This window comes from Protobothrops mucrosquamatus, unplaced genomic scaffold (genome assembly GCF_001527695.2).
Source record: "Protobothrops mucrosquamatus isolate PMUCROS unplaced genomic scaffold, P.Mucros_1.0 scaffold658, whole genome shotgun sequence".
Taxonomy (NCBI): domain Eukaryota; kingdom Metazoa; phylum Chordata; class Lepidosauria; order Squamata; family Viperidae; genus Protobothrops; species Protobothrops mucrosquamatus.
The window spans coordinates 9,375-25,963 of NW_015386947.1; the positions used below are offsets into that span (position 1 = coordinate 9,375).

General features: G+C 35.6%; 1 protein-coding gene across 1 annotated transcript in view; it reads right to left on the reverse strand.

Annotated features, from left to right (window-relative positions):
• Positions 1–16,589, reverse strand: part of MAP4K3 (mitogen-activated protein kinase kinase kinase kinase 3) — a 48,292-nt gene that overhangs the window by 7,954 nt on the left and 23,749 nt on the right. Inside the window, exons 13-24 of the mRNA XM_015817938.1 lie at positions 13,384–13,442; positions 12,370–12,408; positions 12,074–12,130; positions 9,789–9,831; positions 8,701–8,863; positions 6,370–6,479; positions 4,967–5,008; positions 4,218–4,302; positions 2,901–2,980; positions 1,421–1,481; positions 1,213–1,330; positions 796–854 (exon numbers count right to left, since the gene is read on the reverse strand). Of these exons, the coding sequence (XP_015673424.1) occupies positions 796–854; positions 1,213–1,330; positions 1,421–1,481; positions 2,901–2,980; positions 4,218–4,302; positions 4,967–5,008; positions 6,370–6,479; positions 8,701–8,863; positions 9,789–9,831; positions 12,074–12,130; positions 12,370–12,408; positions 13,384–13,442 (916 nt within the window). The remainder of the gene's footprint in view (positions 1–795; positions 855–1,212; positions 1,331–1,420; positions 1,482–2,900; positions 2,981–4,217; positions 4,303–4,966; positions 5,009–6,369; positions 6,480–8,700; positions 8,864–9,788; positions 9,832–12,073; positions 12,131–12,369; positions 12,409–13,383; positions 13,443–16,589) is intronic.

Genomic DNA, 16,589 nt, shown 5'->3' on the forward strand with positions numbered 1-16,589 from the left:
CGGCCTGGCGTAGTTTGGATTGTGTTTCAGTGGGGGGTTTTGTATGGGTGTGTTTTTAGAACAGGCCTATTATTCAATTCGATTTTAAAACAGAAACTATTTATTTATTCGTGGTTTTTAGTATCGCCTGTTCACCGCCCTGAGTCCCGCAAGGGAGATAGGGCGGTATATAAATTTAATAAATAAATAAATAAATATTATGCAACACTAGAGAACTGGATACCTGCATAAAAAGCTAACATGAAACTGTTCTGTTATTCTCTAGCTGTAGCCTTATTACACATGAAAGTAGTGTAAAAGGGTCATAAATGATCACAATTTCTTTTCTATTTCTATTGTGAAAATTATACTTTTGAAAAAAAAAATCCTAGGTAGGAATGAATATTTTCCTTCTTTGTCTGCTAAGATAACTACCTACATAGAACCAACATCTCAGATTCATGTGTGCTTATCATAAAATATTCTATATGGCATATATAGAAAAATATATAGGAAGATGTACACATGTGCTATAACAGTATATGTTAAGGATAGGGGGATAAGCCCTATTGCACAATTCTAAATTTCTCAGGGAAACTCAGCACCAAAAGATCCCATTCCTACAAACTCTTACATCCTCTGAAAATTTTATTTTGTACCCTATTCTGCAAAATATTTCTTCACAGCATGGTGCATCATCAAATTACAGCAGAGACATTAAAATAGATATTAAATGTAAAATTCCAAGCCAATCATTATATAGGTGTAACATTATAAAAAAGACACACATTGAAATGAAAAAGTATCCTTACTTACCCACACAGCATTTTTGACACCATTTGGTATCTGGGATTTTTGTAGACACTGCAAACTTCCTAGAATGCGTGAAGAACAATGGAAATTAATACCATATCTTTCTCCAGATATGATCCTACTGCCAGAGCCTTGATTTTGGTCTAAATCAATTGGTGGAAATAGAGTGGTAGGGAGGTACAGTTAACTGTAACAGTATACTACAGTATACTATCTTAAAGTTTGGAACCTTTTTACAGGGTGCGGAAGAGAAAATTCCAACTTTTTTCAGTCTGCTTTCACTGGCTGTTTGGATGATTTTTTTAAAAAAAAAAATACAATAAATTGTTCTTGTCTACAAACACTTGTGAGCCATTTTGATGACTCCATTTTTTTTTTTTTTATAGAAAAAACAAGATCCAAAACAAGCAATATATTTACCTGGGAAGTATTCTGTCAGGTAGTTTATGTGCTGGTATAGCCACTGGTAACTTCTGCATTTGCCGTGCATAGTCAAATAATCCTGGCAAATTATGAGAATAAAGCTGAGAAGCTTTACCTATAAATAAAAGAGTAAATAATTTTTTTTAAAATTCTACAGACCAACGTACTAACTATTTACAATGCTTGTTTTAATGAAATGTCCTACCAGATATTGATAGCAAGCAATTGTTCATTACATATAGCCATGTGCATCGTCGGGGAAATAACTGATAAAAGAGAAATAATTTTGAATGAGATAGATAATAAACTTGATATAGTAAGCCATTGTTAGTCATCCTGTGTTACACTTGCTAAGCACACATATTTTCTTGGTTGTTTATTAAACCTATAATCCGCCTTTTAACATATGGTTCCAATAAAAAATAAATGCAAAAAATGTAAAGTTAAGTAGTTGTGTTTGATTTGTTGCTAGATAGCCTATAGGAACTGCAGGAAAGCCACATGTATAAGGTATAAACCATGTTTAAAATCAAGACAGCTTGATGTAATTGTATCCTATTTGTTTTTTAACAAAGCTAAGGGTAGCCCAGACCAAGGAGAGTCCCACCAATTTGCACCAGATAAGATCCTCTAGGCAGGAACCGTCAGCTGGCAGTCATCTGCTGTTCAGCAATCATGCTCAATATGATATAGTTCTTAATTTTGCTGCTACTGGTGGGTCTTATACTTCAACTCACCCATTTAAGGTGGAAATAAGGCACTATGTTTTATCTTCAATAATACTTGCTATATCATTGCCCCATGATCAGGATCGAGAGGTTATATAAACCAGTGGATATAGAGTCTCTGATGGGACCACAAAGTCTGAGTAGGGAGATGGGTGGCATTTTAGCACTTTCTCTTTAAAACAATTCACTTAACCATTATCCAAAACTGTAGTCTACATTCTGGATACCTGTATTCATATTTCCATGTTGTTTTATATTTTCTCATTAATTTGAAAGGGATATACAGTAATTAAATATAATGAAGGTAAATTTAACAATTAGTGTATACTGAAGGCACCTGAGGGCAGGACAAGAAGCAACGGATGGAAACTAAGAACTAAGGAGAAACTTCCTGACGGTTAGAACAATTAACCAGTGGAACAACCTGCCTCCAGAAGCAGTGAATGCTCCAACACTGGACGTTTTTAAGAAGAGACTGGACAGCCAAGGTCCCTTCCAACTTTTTATTATTATTATTATTATTATTATTATTATTATTATTATTATTATTATTATTATACTATTTATTGGTTTGGCAGTAATAATATTTTGATATAGATATTATTAAATTGTCTGAAGTTTCAGTATCTATTTTTGGATAAAATCCAATGCTTTACATAGACACCCGTTTCTTTTTCTGGATATAAAAAAACTATTTTAATTAGATCAATTAATAGCTAACATTTCATATGATCACTTGCAGAAATACAGACATTTAATGAGATATAGCTATCTTGAAAAATCTAATTTAAATTATCTAGTGATAATTGTAGCTGCCAAATATCTATCCCCAAACTTGACTATTTTCAGCCTTAAAAATAAAAATCTGATCTCTTGGTAATTAACAGAAAAATGTTTTAGGCTGTATTGAGAAAATTATTCACTACTACATTTGAAAACCGAAATCTGAATACATACCTGTTCCATTGATGTTTCATGAAGCTCATTAAGATTTAATGTATAAATACCTTCCTCAGCACCAAATATTAAGTACTGATCTACAAAGAAATGCAGGTACTTAACAAAAGTTTTCATTTGATCACAAACACAAGTCTCTCAAAGCAATACCCATAAATTTAAACTAGCACAGATTAAAATATACTACTTAAACATAGGGCAGATATATGACTGAATCCTTTTTTAAACAAGCGATTCAAAATATCTTGAGTTAAATGGTAAGGAATTACAGATTACACCATGCACGGTTGGAAAATCAATGCTGAAACAAAGCAGATTTATTTAGTGCCTGAAAGCCATTTTCTTTCATTGATTTGCAATGCTTAATGGAACTGTTATACATAAACCATCATTATCTATTCATTTTTGGATGCATATAAGAGCCAACTATTTGGAAGTCTGAAACTGCCCCACCCTCCCAATGTGAGGGAGATGATTTAAAATGTTATAAATAAGTAAAAATAAACTATTTCTAGTTTTAAATATTAATTGGCAAAGGGCCAAAAGTCTATATTTTGTCCAAGGTCTATTCAGTTGCAAGTTTGTGCAGAGATTTGAAGACATGACTGAATAAATAAGGTTGACCAAAGGGCATGCATACAAGAACGCATAAATAAATAAACATAATCTCCTCCCCTTTATCTACAGATGACTTTATGCTCTTCAAATTTAGCTACCGGTATTTTGTTCCATTATCTGTGTAAAACTAGGTCTTATCTGTCTAATCAGGATTAAGTAGATGATAAAAGGTTCATAGAGGATCATTAGCACAGACAATAAAATCTCAAATCATATGAAAAGCCTCAAATAAATCTCTAGTATATTAGGTTTATAGAGAAAACATAATTTGGTATATGACTTTCATCCTGTAAAAACGTTTAACAGGATTATAGTTATTCCAGGTATCCATATTAGTTCAATTAGTTCAAATCCATGTTCCATTGGAATGATTTCATAAGCCTGCGGATAATTACTGGAACAACTAGAAAAAAGTCACTTGGGTGAGATAGGGGCATAGAAATGTGATGAATGAATGAATAAATAAAATATTGACTAATAAAAATCTTAGAAGAGAATCTTGCTAAAGCTTCAAAAGAGATCAGAGAAGTATCCATCTCTTAGGGGAAACTCCCTGCCTCAGTGTGTGAGCAGTCAAGTGGTAGCCAGAACTCAATCCCATAATAAAATGCTTTTTATTAAATATTATTTTTAAAATATTATTCCATCCTGGTTCAGGGCAAACACATAAGTTTAGGAAAGTTATGATGAGACTATTACCTCTTGTATCAGGATTTATCCATGAAGTTGCACAGTGAATTTTCAAGGGGCATCCATTGAAAACCTTTGAAAAGCAAGCACCCATCTGTAAAATAAATAATTTAGACACATAATTTAGAACAATGAATTTATGAGTGGCTTAAGAACTTTCAATTTTCAACTAAACATGAGCACCTTCAGTGAAGTGAAAGATCTGCATATAACAATATGGCATATCATACAATGCTATAATGTGATTTTCCCTTAATGTGATTACAAATTGTAGGAGAGCTGTGTTAGTCTATGGTGGCAAAATTTAAAGGAGTCTAGAAACTCTTTTTTACTCTCACAAATTTTGTCTCTCATATGTAACTATCTTCTACTCCCTTCCTCTCAGCTCATTCCAATTGATGAGCTACAGAAGATTTCAATTCTGGGTGTCATCTTATTGTTTCAGTATGTTTTAATAATATTTGTATGACGTTTCTTTTTTCCTTGATTTAATTTCCTACATTGATATGGCAGCTACACTATTTTGTTGAAAAACATTGACTGCACTTTTTTTATTTTCAATTTTATTTCAAACACAATACATCTGGATCCTCAGAGAGAGTTACAGCTACTCTGTAATTATTTGTTGTAACAGGCATGATTTTGTTAATGCAGTACATAAATGTAATTTCTAAATAAAAATTGTATTCAACCATGCTGTTGGCTAGTATTTCAATTTTATTAAAATGAGTTTGTCAGGTTCAGAATGGAATACTTACATGTACTTTTGGTGTGGGTGGAAGACCGTTACTAATTGGCTTCTAGGAAAGAAAAAAAACCATACATTTAAATACTGGCTTTGAATTTGAGCTAAGATAACTGGGGGAAAAAAATCCATCGAAGTGGGAAGGTATGTGCTCATGGCATTGAAGTGGTGCTTTTAATATGATGGGGAGACCTAGCTTTCATCTCAAGACTTGTTGAAGGGGCCTATTAATTAGATTTCTATACAAAACAATGAAGGCAAAGTTCTTTGCTAGGTTCAAGTTGGAGAAGAACCAGAAACTTAAGATAGTCCAGAAGGACAGGTTGTTTCACAAATGAAGGAGAATATTTAATTAATTGCAGAATTCAATCTGGGTCAGTCACTGGGTCCAGAGGTTTAGTCTTTCAAGCTTTCCGACTCTGCTTGAGTCCATCCTCAGGGAATTTCTCTCTAGCAGAGTGCGTGCTTTGGGCTATTCTGTGTGTGCTATTTGAACAGGTTGTTTTCCCGTGGTTGTGATTCTCAAAGTAGACAGGCACATAAGTTTGAGGTAGAAAAAAGTTAAGGAGTTATTTAGTTAGGTATGTCATTTTTTTACTATCTAACCTAGTAGTATCAACACTGATTTAAAAGCTTAGGTTTTCTCTCTGGTTTATTTTAATAAAAAATACTGGGCTTACACAATAAATGAAAGTAATTAGAAGGAATTTTGCATCTGTAGCCTTTGGGAAGAATCCTCACTGCATATTTGCAGCTAAATCATGATTAGAAGCATTGCCATTGGATTTAGAGGACAAATAATTTGTCTTCCTGCTGCAGTCTAAAGTGATCTTGAATATTCATGATATTCTTATGTAAACAGACCCCTCTACCACTGGCAATTGATTATGAGAATCATGAACTTCCATTCTATGCTGAAGTCAAAAAGCTTTTGTTTAGAAAAATATGTTCAAGTAAGACACATTGGTCCCAACATGGCACATAAATTATTTTCCTCCCCCTTAGGCATTGTCTTATTTTGCAGCTTTTGGAATATGATCTGGCAATTTTGCTTTCATTTTTGAGTGCCTTCTTTTTGCATTCTTACAAAAGGCACTCACTATATCTGTTAAGACTACCAACCCTACAATTCCCTCCACCCCTATAGCTCCTGAAGAGCTTATTTCTGGTACATGGAAAAATACATTTCAGACATTCACTGAGATGTATATTCCACATATGTGCAATAACATTAATAATGGATTTATTATCTAGCTTTTCTTTGCAATACAAATGCTTAAATTCACTAGCATAAAAATACTGTAAATTCAGATACCAAAAATACAAGCAAATCATAAAGTGCGATAACCTAAAGGAATTTGCATTGAGTTTTTCCAACAATCTGAAAGAACAAAGCAGAAACATAGCATTACCTACCAATATTTCCTTTCTTTCTTTCCTAGGATTAGTGTGCCTATTCTCACTTGGTTCTTGATGAGGAGAACTCTCTTTGTCACCATTTAGTTGCACAGAATTAAATCCATTACCTTCAGAGAAAATGTTAAAGGCAATTAAATAATGCATCACAAGAACACTTCGATTCACATGCATCACTGAAATCTCCAAGGTCTACTGAAAGCATTTTCAGATTTCCGAAAAGCTACGAAGCATTGTTGAGATTAACTCCCATTTACAGAACTTATTTTAGTCTCGATTAAATCCAAGCTGGAGAATATTTCAGAAGCACTATCGTGTTTCCCCGAAAATAAGACACAGTCTTTTTTGGGGGGACAAAAAGACCCATTAGGGCTTATTTTTGGGGAATGTCTTATTTTATGGCCACTCGCCCACTCCATCCCGTCTGGTTGCTCGCGGCTGCAACAGGGCAGGAGAGCGCTATCGCACCAATGCTGCCGCTGTGAGGTAAGGTGAGGCAGATGGAGCTGCCCCAGGAGCCCCACACCCGCTTACCTCAGGGCCCCTGCAGCCAGGCCACCCATGCCCCACCACCTGCCTCACCTCGCGGTGGCAGCAGCATCAGCATTAGCCCCATAAAGCAGGATCCTGCATGGCCGCTGGCTTACTTGTCTGGTTGCTCGTGGTTGCAATGGGGCAGGAGAGGCAAGGCAGGTGGGGGGGGGGGTGGAGCTGCCCCACACGTCCTGCACCAGGCTGGCTGCCCACCTCTTACCTTTCACTCCCCTCCCAAGCCAGACTGCCATGCCATGGAGGATAGGAAGGGGAGTCTCGGTCCCCTTACCCGGTCCCCCTCCACTGTTTCAGAGCCAGGGGAGTGAAAGCCTGTGCACACAGCTGTGACCGCTGCTGGAGGGGCTTTCTTTGATCCCCGCCACCACGGCTTTGCCCCACCCCGCCCTGCAGATGACCTACCCAGTGGCAGCCATCTCCTCCTCCTCCGCCTGCCTAATGCTGCCTGCTCCCCATTTTGGAGGCAGGGGGAAGTGACGATGAAAGGCTTTCGCCGTGAGCAGGCAGCGCAAGGCAGGTGGAGGAGGCAGCTACCACTGCCTGGTGCAGTGGCAGCAGAAGCCTTTTGTCATCACTCACCCCTGCATCCGAAATGGCGAAGGGGATCCAGGTAAGGCGACCGAGCTTCCCCCACCCATCCTCCATAGCATGGCAGTCCGGCTTGGGGGGGGGAGTGAAAGGGAAAAGGTGGGCAGCCAGGTCATTGAACGGGTGGGGGAAGATCACCGAGTGGGGAGTGGCCTGGCTGCAGGGCCCTAAGGTAAGCAAGTGCAGGGTGCATGGGGCAGCTCCACCCCACCTGCGTCTTACCTCATGGCGGCAACACTGATGTGACATGTACTCTCCTGCCCCATTGCAGCAGCGATCAACCAGACGGTGGGACGAAGTGGGCGGGCTCTTAACTAGGACTTATTTTGGGAGAAGGGGTTATATAGGTGCAGGCCAAAAATCAGGCCAGGGCTTATTTTCTGGGTGGGTCTTATTTTGGGGGAAACACAGTATAAGGGATGGTTGTCTATGCTGGCCTACAAACCAAGGGATAAGTTTGAAAATAGTGAGACATCCCAACAAACTGATAAGAATAGTCAGTTACCATTGAGAGCTACTTTTGTGTCCTGCCCTGAACCTTCAAAGCAGACTAGACTTCCAAAACAAATTTGCAAATCTTCTGAAACAAAGTTCATTAAATGGCATACATACATTATGAAATTGGCATACTTAAAGTATGAACCCAGTCTTGACAATTGTAATTTATTTGTAGTTTGAACTATAAAAAAGTTATGATGGAAGACACCAAACTGAGGTCTTATACTAATTATTTTTCTTCTATTTATTCACTCTAGAATATGGTGAGATTGAAGTATAATACTTAAAAATATTTTTGAGAAATCTCAGTTTTTCTCAATTAGTAATAATGTTTATTATGGTCACAGGCCTGAATTACAAATAAGAAGCATTAAAAAAAACAAAAAAGACAAGATAATATATTACAATTAGTGGTAGATTAACAATGGCCTAATTTTGCAGCCAGTATAACAAAATTTAGCTACGGTACATTCAAAGAGATTACAGTGGACTGATCTGATAATAACAATTGTACATAAAAAAGATTTGTGTTTCCCAGTTATTTTATCAGGTGAGGTGTTATGAGGGGTCTGTGAGTCCTTAGTGGAGGAACAATATGGTAGGACATATAAGATGTAGTTTAGATAGCTGCTTGTCCACAGAAACACAGTCTCAGCTCATATGGAAACATTTTTTTTCAATATGATCCTTTACCTAAAATGTTTGATTTCTGTGGAGGTAACCGAGGGGGTGGTGGTCTAGGAGGGACTTGAGTGTTTGATTTTGCAGGACTCTCTGAAATAGGACATCTTTTAATAGTTCCTTGATTATCATCCTCAGAAGCATGATTTTCCTGTGGAACGTAGATGGATTTAGGCTAAAAAAGAATAAATTATTATTTTAAGATATCTATGCAGTTATTTATTCAGAACATCTATCATACTACTTTTCTCTCAAACTTTAAACCTAAATCTATAAAGACCAGCTTCACTTACTGGTTATGAAAGAAAGGAACTCAATATTTAAAGCCTTTTCTTTATAACTGTAATAAGAACAGTAAGTTTTGTTCTTTTGTTAATGATATAATTTAGTACAATTACTGAGTTGATAATTAGAGTAAACAATATTTTGTTTTAGCCTTATATCCAATTCTAGTCTACGTTGAATTCAAATATGACAAACCATAGATTCCTTATTATAGGAATTTACATCCCTCCTGCTCTCAGTGAAGCTATCTTAGTTCCTTAAATCAAATTCCCACTTTGGAAATCAAAGAAAACCTATAAATAGTCTGGGAGGAAAGAAAAGGATGCAAAAAATTTCTTCCGGGTCCAGTAATCCACTACTTAAAAACATTTCAGGATTATTACATTTGTCTTAGCCAATATATTTGGCTGGAAGAGTTCAGGAGACAAACCTTTTCTGCTATAGCTCCCACCCTCTGGAATATTGTGCTCCTCAAGGTGAGATCTGCCCCCACCCACTAGGCCTTCCACAAAGGCCTGAAAAACTTGGCTCTGTCGATTGGCTTGAAGCCCCAATGGGGGCATCCCACTCTGAAGGTGGTTAGTAAATTAAGAATAACCCATCTCTACCTCATTTATGCATTGGTTCCTTTCTTATCTAGTTTTTTTTGGTAACTTTTAATGCTTTTAAAATGTTTTAACATTCTAATTGTTTTATATTGCTGTTTTGTGTCGTTGTAAGTCACCCAGAGTCACTCCACAATGAAATGGGTGGCATATAAATTTAATAAATAAGAATAATATTCTCTTCTGGTAGGAAGTGAGACCACTTCTTACCTTTGGTGGCAAAGGAGGTGGCACCTTTGCTTTCATGGTTGAACTGTGAGGAGAAAACTAAGTATTAATTATAAAAAGTAAGGATTCAGTATTTTAAAACTAATCTAAACATTGTCATGTATTCCAAAAGCTGTGGTTCACTTTATTATAGCCTGCAAATCTCCAAAGATTTGAGAACAACCTAGCATCCATTTGTTTGTGCAGAATTCTACAGACTCATATATGTTACATATAAATAAAAATAATAATCCCCCTTATCCCCATCCACAATTGAAAACACAATGACAATGATAAATAAGGTTCAGAAACAAGAAGAAATGCTTTGAATGGGACAATCCACATGCTACATGCAGCTTCCACGAACCCTGAAACTAGCTGATTATGTGATATCAAGTCAATGTTGACCTTTAATAATCAAATACAGATTCTCCAGGACACCAGGATACTATTGAAATCTGGCAGTAAAGTAGCATAATTTCAATGGTGGAATTTTTCATGCTTTCCCCCAAGTGTCACTCTCCAATTTCATTCTTAAAATTCTTCTCAAATCTCAAAAGCAACCTTAAATTGGTGAGAAAAATGCTGCTGTTTTTTGGGGTGGGTGGGAGGGGCAAAGTAACAACACGAATGGGAACAGTTTATCTCCCAGTGGCCTTTGCCTCCCATTGTCACTATTAAGGGAGGATATTTGGCTCTAATCCTTTCAGGTTGAAACTCCTCAACTCCTCAAACAATGCCCATTTTTGGGTTACATTGACCGAAATGAACTAGTTTGCCACATCTGGATTTTTCTCTAAATTGAAATTTTCAGAATAATATTTTAAAGAAAATATGCTTCTCCTCCTGTATAGCATCTCTTTATTATGGAAAGTACCTTTCAAATTACACCACAGGTAACCCGTAAGTGCACTTCCTGGATATTTTCAACTTAGGAGCTACCATCTCATGTATCAAATCATGACTAATCAATTATCTGAAGGAAATAAGGGCTGCAGATGTGGCAGACTACAAACTCACCATCCATAACCAGCAAAGGGGAGTCACATTAAAGTATAAATAAGAAAACTCAAGAAGAGTAATCAACATTTATGCTAATTAATTTAACAACGGTTTTCTAAAGTTATATAATTTCTTCTAAACTCAAAAGGATAAATAGTTATATGCTAAATAAAATCAGGCTTTTAAATAATATATTCAAATTACATAGCATGTTATTTTGAAAAGATTCTTAGTTTTTGATTTCATCTTCTAAAATACATAACATTTTATCTATCTTAGGTGTATACATATAAATATATACCTAGAGGGATACTTCCAAATAGGTTCATGCCTCTATTCAAGGAAAGCCTGGAATTAGAGCATCAGACAACAAGAGAAAGCACCTTTATTTATTAAGGGTTTGGATTTAAAGTAAAAATTTGACTTCCTACATAGGGTTGAGGAATCATATTTTGTCTCCTTGACATTTTATTCTCATAAAAATTTGCCTATTAAAGTGGTATGTTTAAAACATTTGGGAACAAAACAATACACCGTCATAATCATAATACATAAATGAGGTTTATTTTACTGATATCATACTGCTCAAGGCAACACAGTTTACAGCAGTAGTCTGATTCAGTCTTAAACGCGAGATCAACTAATAAATAGCTGTAAGATATTCAGACTTTTTATGTGAATCCTTATGCTAGTCTTTGACCAGAAAACGATCAGAATTAAAATTCTCTACTGAACTGACACATTCTGGTGAAAACTGTGATGAGAAACATACAAACTTTGTACAACGGGAATGGAAGTCATTACCATTCAGGGACTTCTTACAGCTGATCCTGTTTTAATGAGGTGGCAAGCATTCCACATTTGTATCAGAATGGCCTCTGGTGTGAAATATTATTTTTCTTCACTGTGGCCCCAGGGAATATGCAATTCTAACTATTTTTGGGAGACTTATCTACATTTTCTAAAGAAAAACTTGAGAAAGCCTTTCACAGCTTGAACTCTTGAAGGATGGCAGAAAGTGTAGCTCAAACACATTTGGAAGATAGCAGGTTGAAGATGCTAATTTAACCTTTAGTACCAATTTCTAAATCCTGGGAAATCAGCAAAGGGACACCAGGCAGTGCACCTCTTGATTAGCTTTGCTTGCTTTCTAGAATCTTCCAGAAGAAGAAGATCCACTAACATAATATTCTACAGGGTCTTTTGAAGAGTAAACAGAGTAAAATAATGAAAGCAGTATTTTTCTAAATTCTGAATAATAAATGTTTCAAATTAATGTAACTTACTGTTTGGAATCATCACTATCCACTTCATCTTCATCTTCTAGATGTGCTACATGTCCCCTGAGGAATTAAACAGATAGCACAGCTAAACAGAATAGTCAACTATCAATGTGTACTTTGTAATCCTATTTGTTTGAAAGAATAAATCACGGCTGCAACTCAGACAAGCAAAGAACCTCTACAAACATTGGACAAGAATATAGCTCATAAGCACTAGACAGAGGTAGGAGACACATGCATACATCTTTGCATACGAGAAAGGACTTTGCAATCAAGAAGAAAAGAAATTTAACAATTACCGCTGATGTAGTTCTTCTTCAACTGATTTTAGAAGGCTCCTTTAAAAATAGAAGTAAAATTCAAGGACTAGACACATTTAGCGAAGCACATAAAATCAGACATATATTAAAGCCATGCAGTAAGTTATATCAAGTATTAGAGATAATATATGAAAACTGAATTGCAATCTGAGGCAAATGATTTTACAGCTAATTACAGATTTTTATTAAAGTATATTCAATTGTATGTTTGTGAGCTAATTATTGTATTGATAACCAACTCTATGTAGGTCAGGAAGAGTATAGCTTATTTTTATATATAGTTATAATTATTTTAATTTTTTTAAAAGAAAAGCAGAGGAAAAGCCATCCTCAAAAAATATAATGCAATGCCATAAGAAAAAAGTTTGACAATATCTTGGATAATCAAGAAGAAATTTAAGTTCATTAAAGTACATTTGTACAAGCTATGTTACAATGCCTCCTTTTTCTTATTCTGGAAGCAATAAATATTCAATTAAAATAGTTTTACAAGTTGATTAACATATAGTATGCACGTATATGCAGACAGGTACATTTTAGGACACAGATGCGTACAATGAAGCTACATTTCTATATGGAAAAGGAAAAATTCCTTAGCCACGTATATAAGCACAACAAATAGTGCCCTCTACATGTATTAGACAAGAAGACCCATTGGACATGCAAACTTTAGATAATAGTGGTTGTAGTTCCAATCACTCTGGAGGATGAAGTTTGGGAGAAAAGCTAACGGTTTTAAAATATCTACTGAATTCACTTAAATTTCATTGGTGTCATTATATAAATGTTACATTCTTGAAGAAGTAAATCAATTAATATTAGCTTTATTTCTTTAAAATGACTGATTCTGTTTTTTATTTTATTGGTATTAAATTTATTCTGTTTTATATTTGGCATTTTTGTTTTTATAACTGCCTTCAGTGTTGGAATAAACAAACAACATTAAATAAAAAATAAATCACTACATTAACATCATTTCTAAATTGTACTCACTTATTTGCACCCAAGAAGTAACTGCCCTGAGGACCATGACCATATTCTAGCTGCAAATCCTATTGAGAGAAAACAATAATTACAAAAAAAGAACAACTGGGCCATGTTATCTTGTGGCCTTTCCTTTTTCTGAATTACAACATAGGCTTTGCTACTGTTTCTTTTTATATTCAACTCAAATAATTACTGTTCCCCCTTTCTACAGGAAAATTGCATTATTATGTGAAATGTTTGCAACAAGACATGCAATTCCAGGGTGACCTGGTGCCCTATTTTGTTTTTGATGTTTTTTTTCTTTCTATCCCATTATTGCTTAGAGCAGAGTTTCTCAACTTCAGATTGAGAAACACCAGTTTAGAGGGATTTCCAGTCGCTAGAAACAAACATTATAGAAGTGCAGAAATTAAAGCAAGGATTATATGTCATCAAGTTGATTTCTAGCAACTACATGTTCTCCATGAAGTAGCTAATTAAAAATATGAGGATACTATGATCAGCTCACACTGCCCATATCTTTTATGTTTTGAATAATTCCATTGAAACACCCAAATCTTTTTCTATAGGAACCATGAACGTCTTTGTTATAGAAAGCAATAGCTTTAACATATTCCTGCATTTTCTTTCTGAAAAATGAATACTGTTGCACTTAGTATTGCATGGTATGTGCTCCCAAGCAAATGTAGACAATTAGCCATCAGAGAAATAGGATATATGAAATTGTAATATTTGAGTACATTATTGAGTATGGATTTTTTTTCTTTTTCTCCTTCCCCTGGCCTACTATTTTTTTATATTTAAACACATGCCTCAGATGGTGCAAAGTATAGTGGCTTTGATTTTCTTTTTTCTTTGCAATTTTTGGATGTTATTGGTTATAGACCATAATATACATTGATTGATTGAATGGTTACTATTATGCTCAGCCCAAATATAATTTGTGGCATATTCAGTTCCTTTTTTTTTATTCCAACAGTTAACAAAAATGTGAAATGGTGAGTGCTTTCTCTGTCTCTGAAAGCCCATTTTTTTGTGTAAAAGGAAAAAAAAAGAACACATCATAGTTTTGGACAACATCAAACGATAGATATATAGGTTATATTAGCTGAATTAGAAGATGAGGATAGAATATTTGTCTTGCCTATAAGCACCTCCCCTGCTCTTATATACCAGGGGGGAAGGAGGTGATTTCATGCACATCTGAGCTGCTTTCACAAATGCAGCCGCGCGCACTCAAACACCACTTCTGTGGCCCGGTTCCAAATGGGCTGTGGCCCAGGGGTTGGGGACTCCTGTTATATACTATTACTATATGTCCAATCCAGATTGATACCTCACAGACTGCATCAAAAGATTCATGGTTTCTCTAGTCAGAAAACACCTGCTGAATAAAGGAGTCCTATCTTACTACCTCAAATTTAATTGATTTTTTTGGTCTGTTCCAGTTTAATGAATCTTAACTTCTCTGCAGTTTAAAGGAAAGCATTTGAACCTTAGACTTATAACATCAAGAGTTGGAATAGGCCCATTAAACCACTGGATTCACTTGCCACCAAGCAGCCATTGCTCGTATCCCCAGCCAGAATGAACAAGTTATTGATGTTCTCAAATAATACTAAGCAATAACTAAGCATATCTAAGTGAATAATACTAAGTGAATAATAATATATTATCGTCTGATAGTTCTGCCCAAATATGTTGCAAATGTCTATATTAAGGTATTTACAATAAAGGTTTGCACACACTGAAGAATTTAGAGGTTTTATTTTGTATCATAGAAATTAAGGCATGGAAAAGACTTTAAAATAATTTAATTCAACTTTTTACTCTTAAACTAAAGATGATGAAGAAAGTCACAATATGGTCTTAAGTATACATTTATTGTACTTTAGAATGTCAGTAATTACTTTGAAGTACTAAATGTCATTGATAGAAAACCAAAAGAACTGTGGAATGCTTAACAAAGTCATTAAGTATGAATGTGAAAAGAGACTACTAAAGATCAAGAACAGAAAGTAAATTGGATGACAGAATGAACTTAGAAATTGCCAAGAAGACAAGCTAAAACCAAATAAATAAATAAATAAATACAGAAAGGAACATAAAAAGTTTCAGAGAATTATTAGAAGACTATTAGAAGAGACAAAAAACAGCATCATTTACAATAATATCTGTAAAAACATTGAAGATGGAAAGAGACATGGAAAAACAATTAATAGGATTCAGGTGATACATAAAAAATAATAAAAATCTCTTTATTTATAATCAGAAGGAGCTTCCAATCTCAAATTAATACACTATTGTCAATGGTAGACAATAATTGATTCAAGAAGATCATAGAAAGATGGAAGAAGAATGCTAAAATCTTGTACAGTTAAGATGTCAATATCCAAATACCTTAGAACAGGGGTGTCAAACTGCCGGCCCACGGGCCAGATGCATCATAGCAAAACCACGCCCGCCCCATTGCCGTCAATGGCAAAAAAATCACAATACGTCGCGACATGTCATGTGACATTGCAAGTTTGACACCCCTGCCTTAGAAGGTCTTCCAGCACAGGTGTCCCCCACCTATGGGCCGTGGCTCACTAGTGTGCCGAGAGGGATTTGCAACCAGGCTTTGTAAATGGCTGGTGAGGGTGCATGCATCCTCACTTGCGTAAGCAGTAGGCAATAAGATGAGCTCCATTTGAATGAACGGCAGGCCCCATGCATGATGTTCGTGCAAATGAAGCTGCACGCATGCACTTGCCAGCTGCATGTGCAAAACCATCCCCTTCCCCCCCCCCCGCCGATCTGCAAAGCTAAAAACGTTGGGAAACTCTATTCTAGCACTAAAAGATGAAGTTAGATCAGCATTCTGCTCATTATTAGGCTGGAAGACTTCAGGAATTGATGGAATAGTCAGAGAACTATAGCAAACAACAGGAGAAGAATCAATAAAGGATCTAACCGAACTATGCCAGAAAATGTGAAAAACAGCACAGTAGTCAATAGATTGGAAGAGATCAATCTATGTTCCAATAGCAAAAGAACTGAACTTTAAAAAGTGTGCAAATACTGTACAATCTCCTGAATGTTACATGCTAGCAAAATAATGCTTAGGACCATCTAACACAAATTTAAGCCCTATATAAAAAAATGAAAGCCATTTTTGATAAGAAAATTGATCGGGCTTTTAAATCTCATATTTTAAGGATTGCACTTCT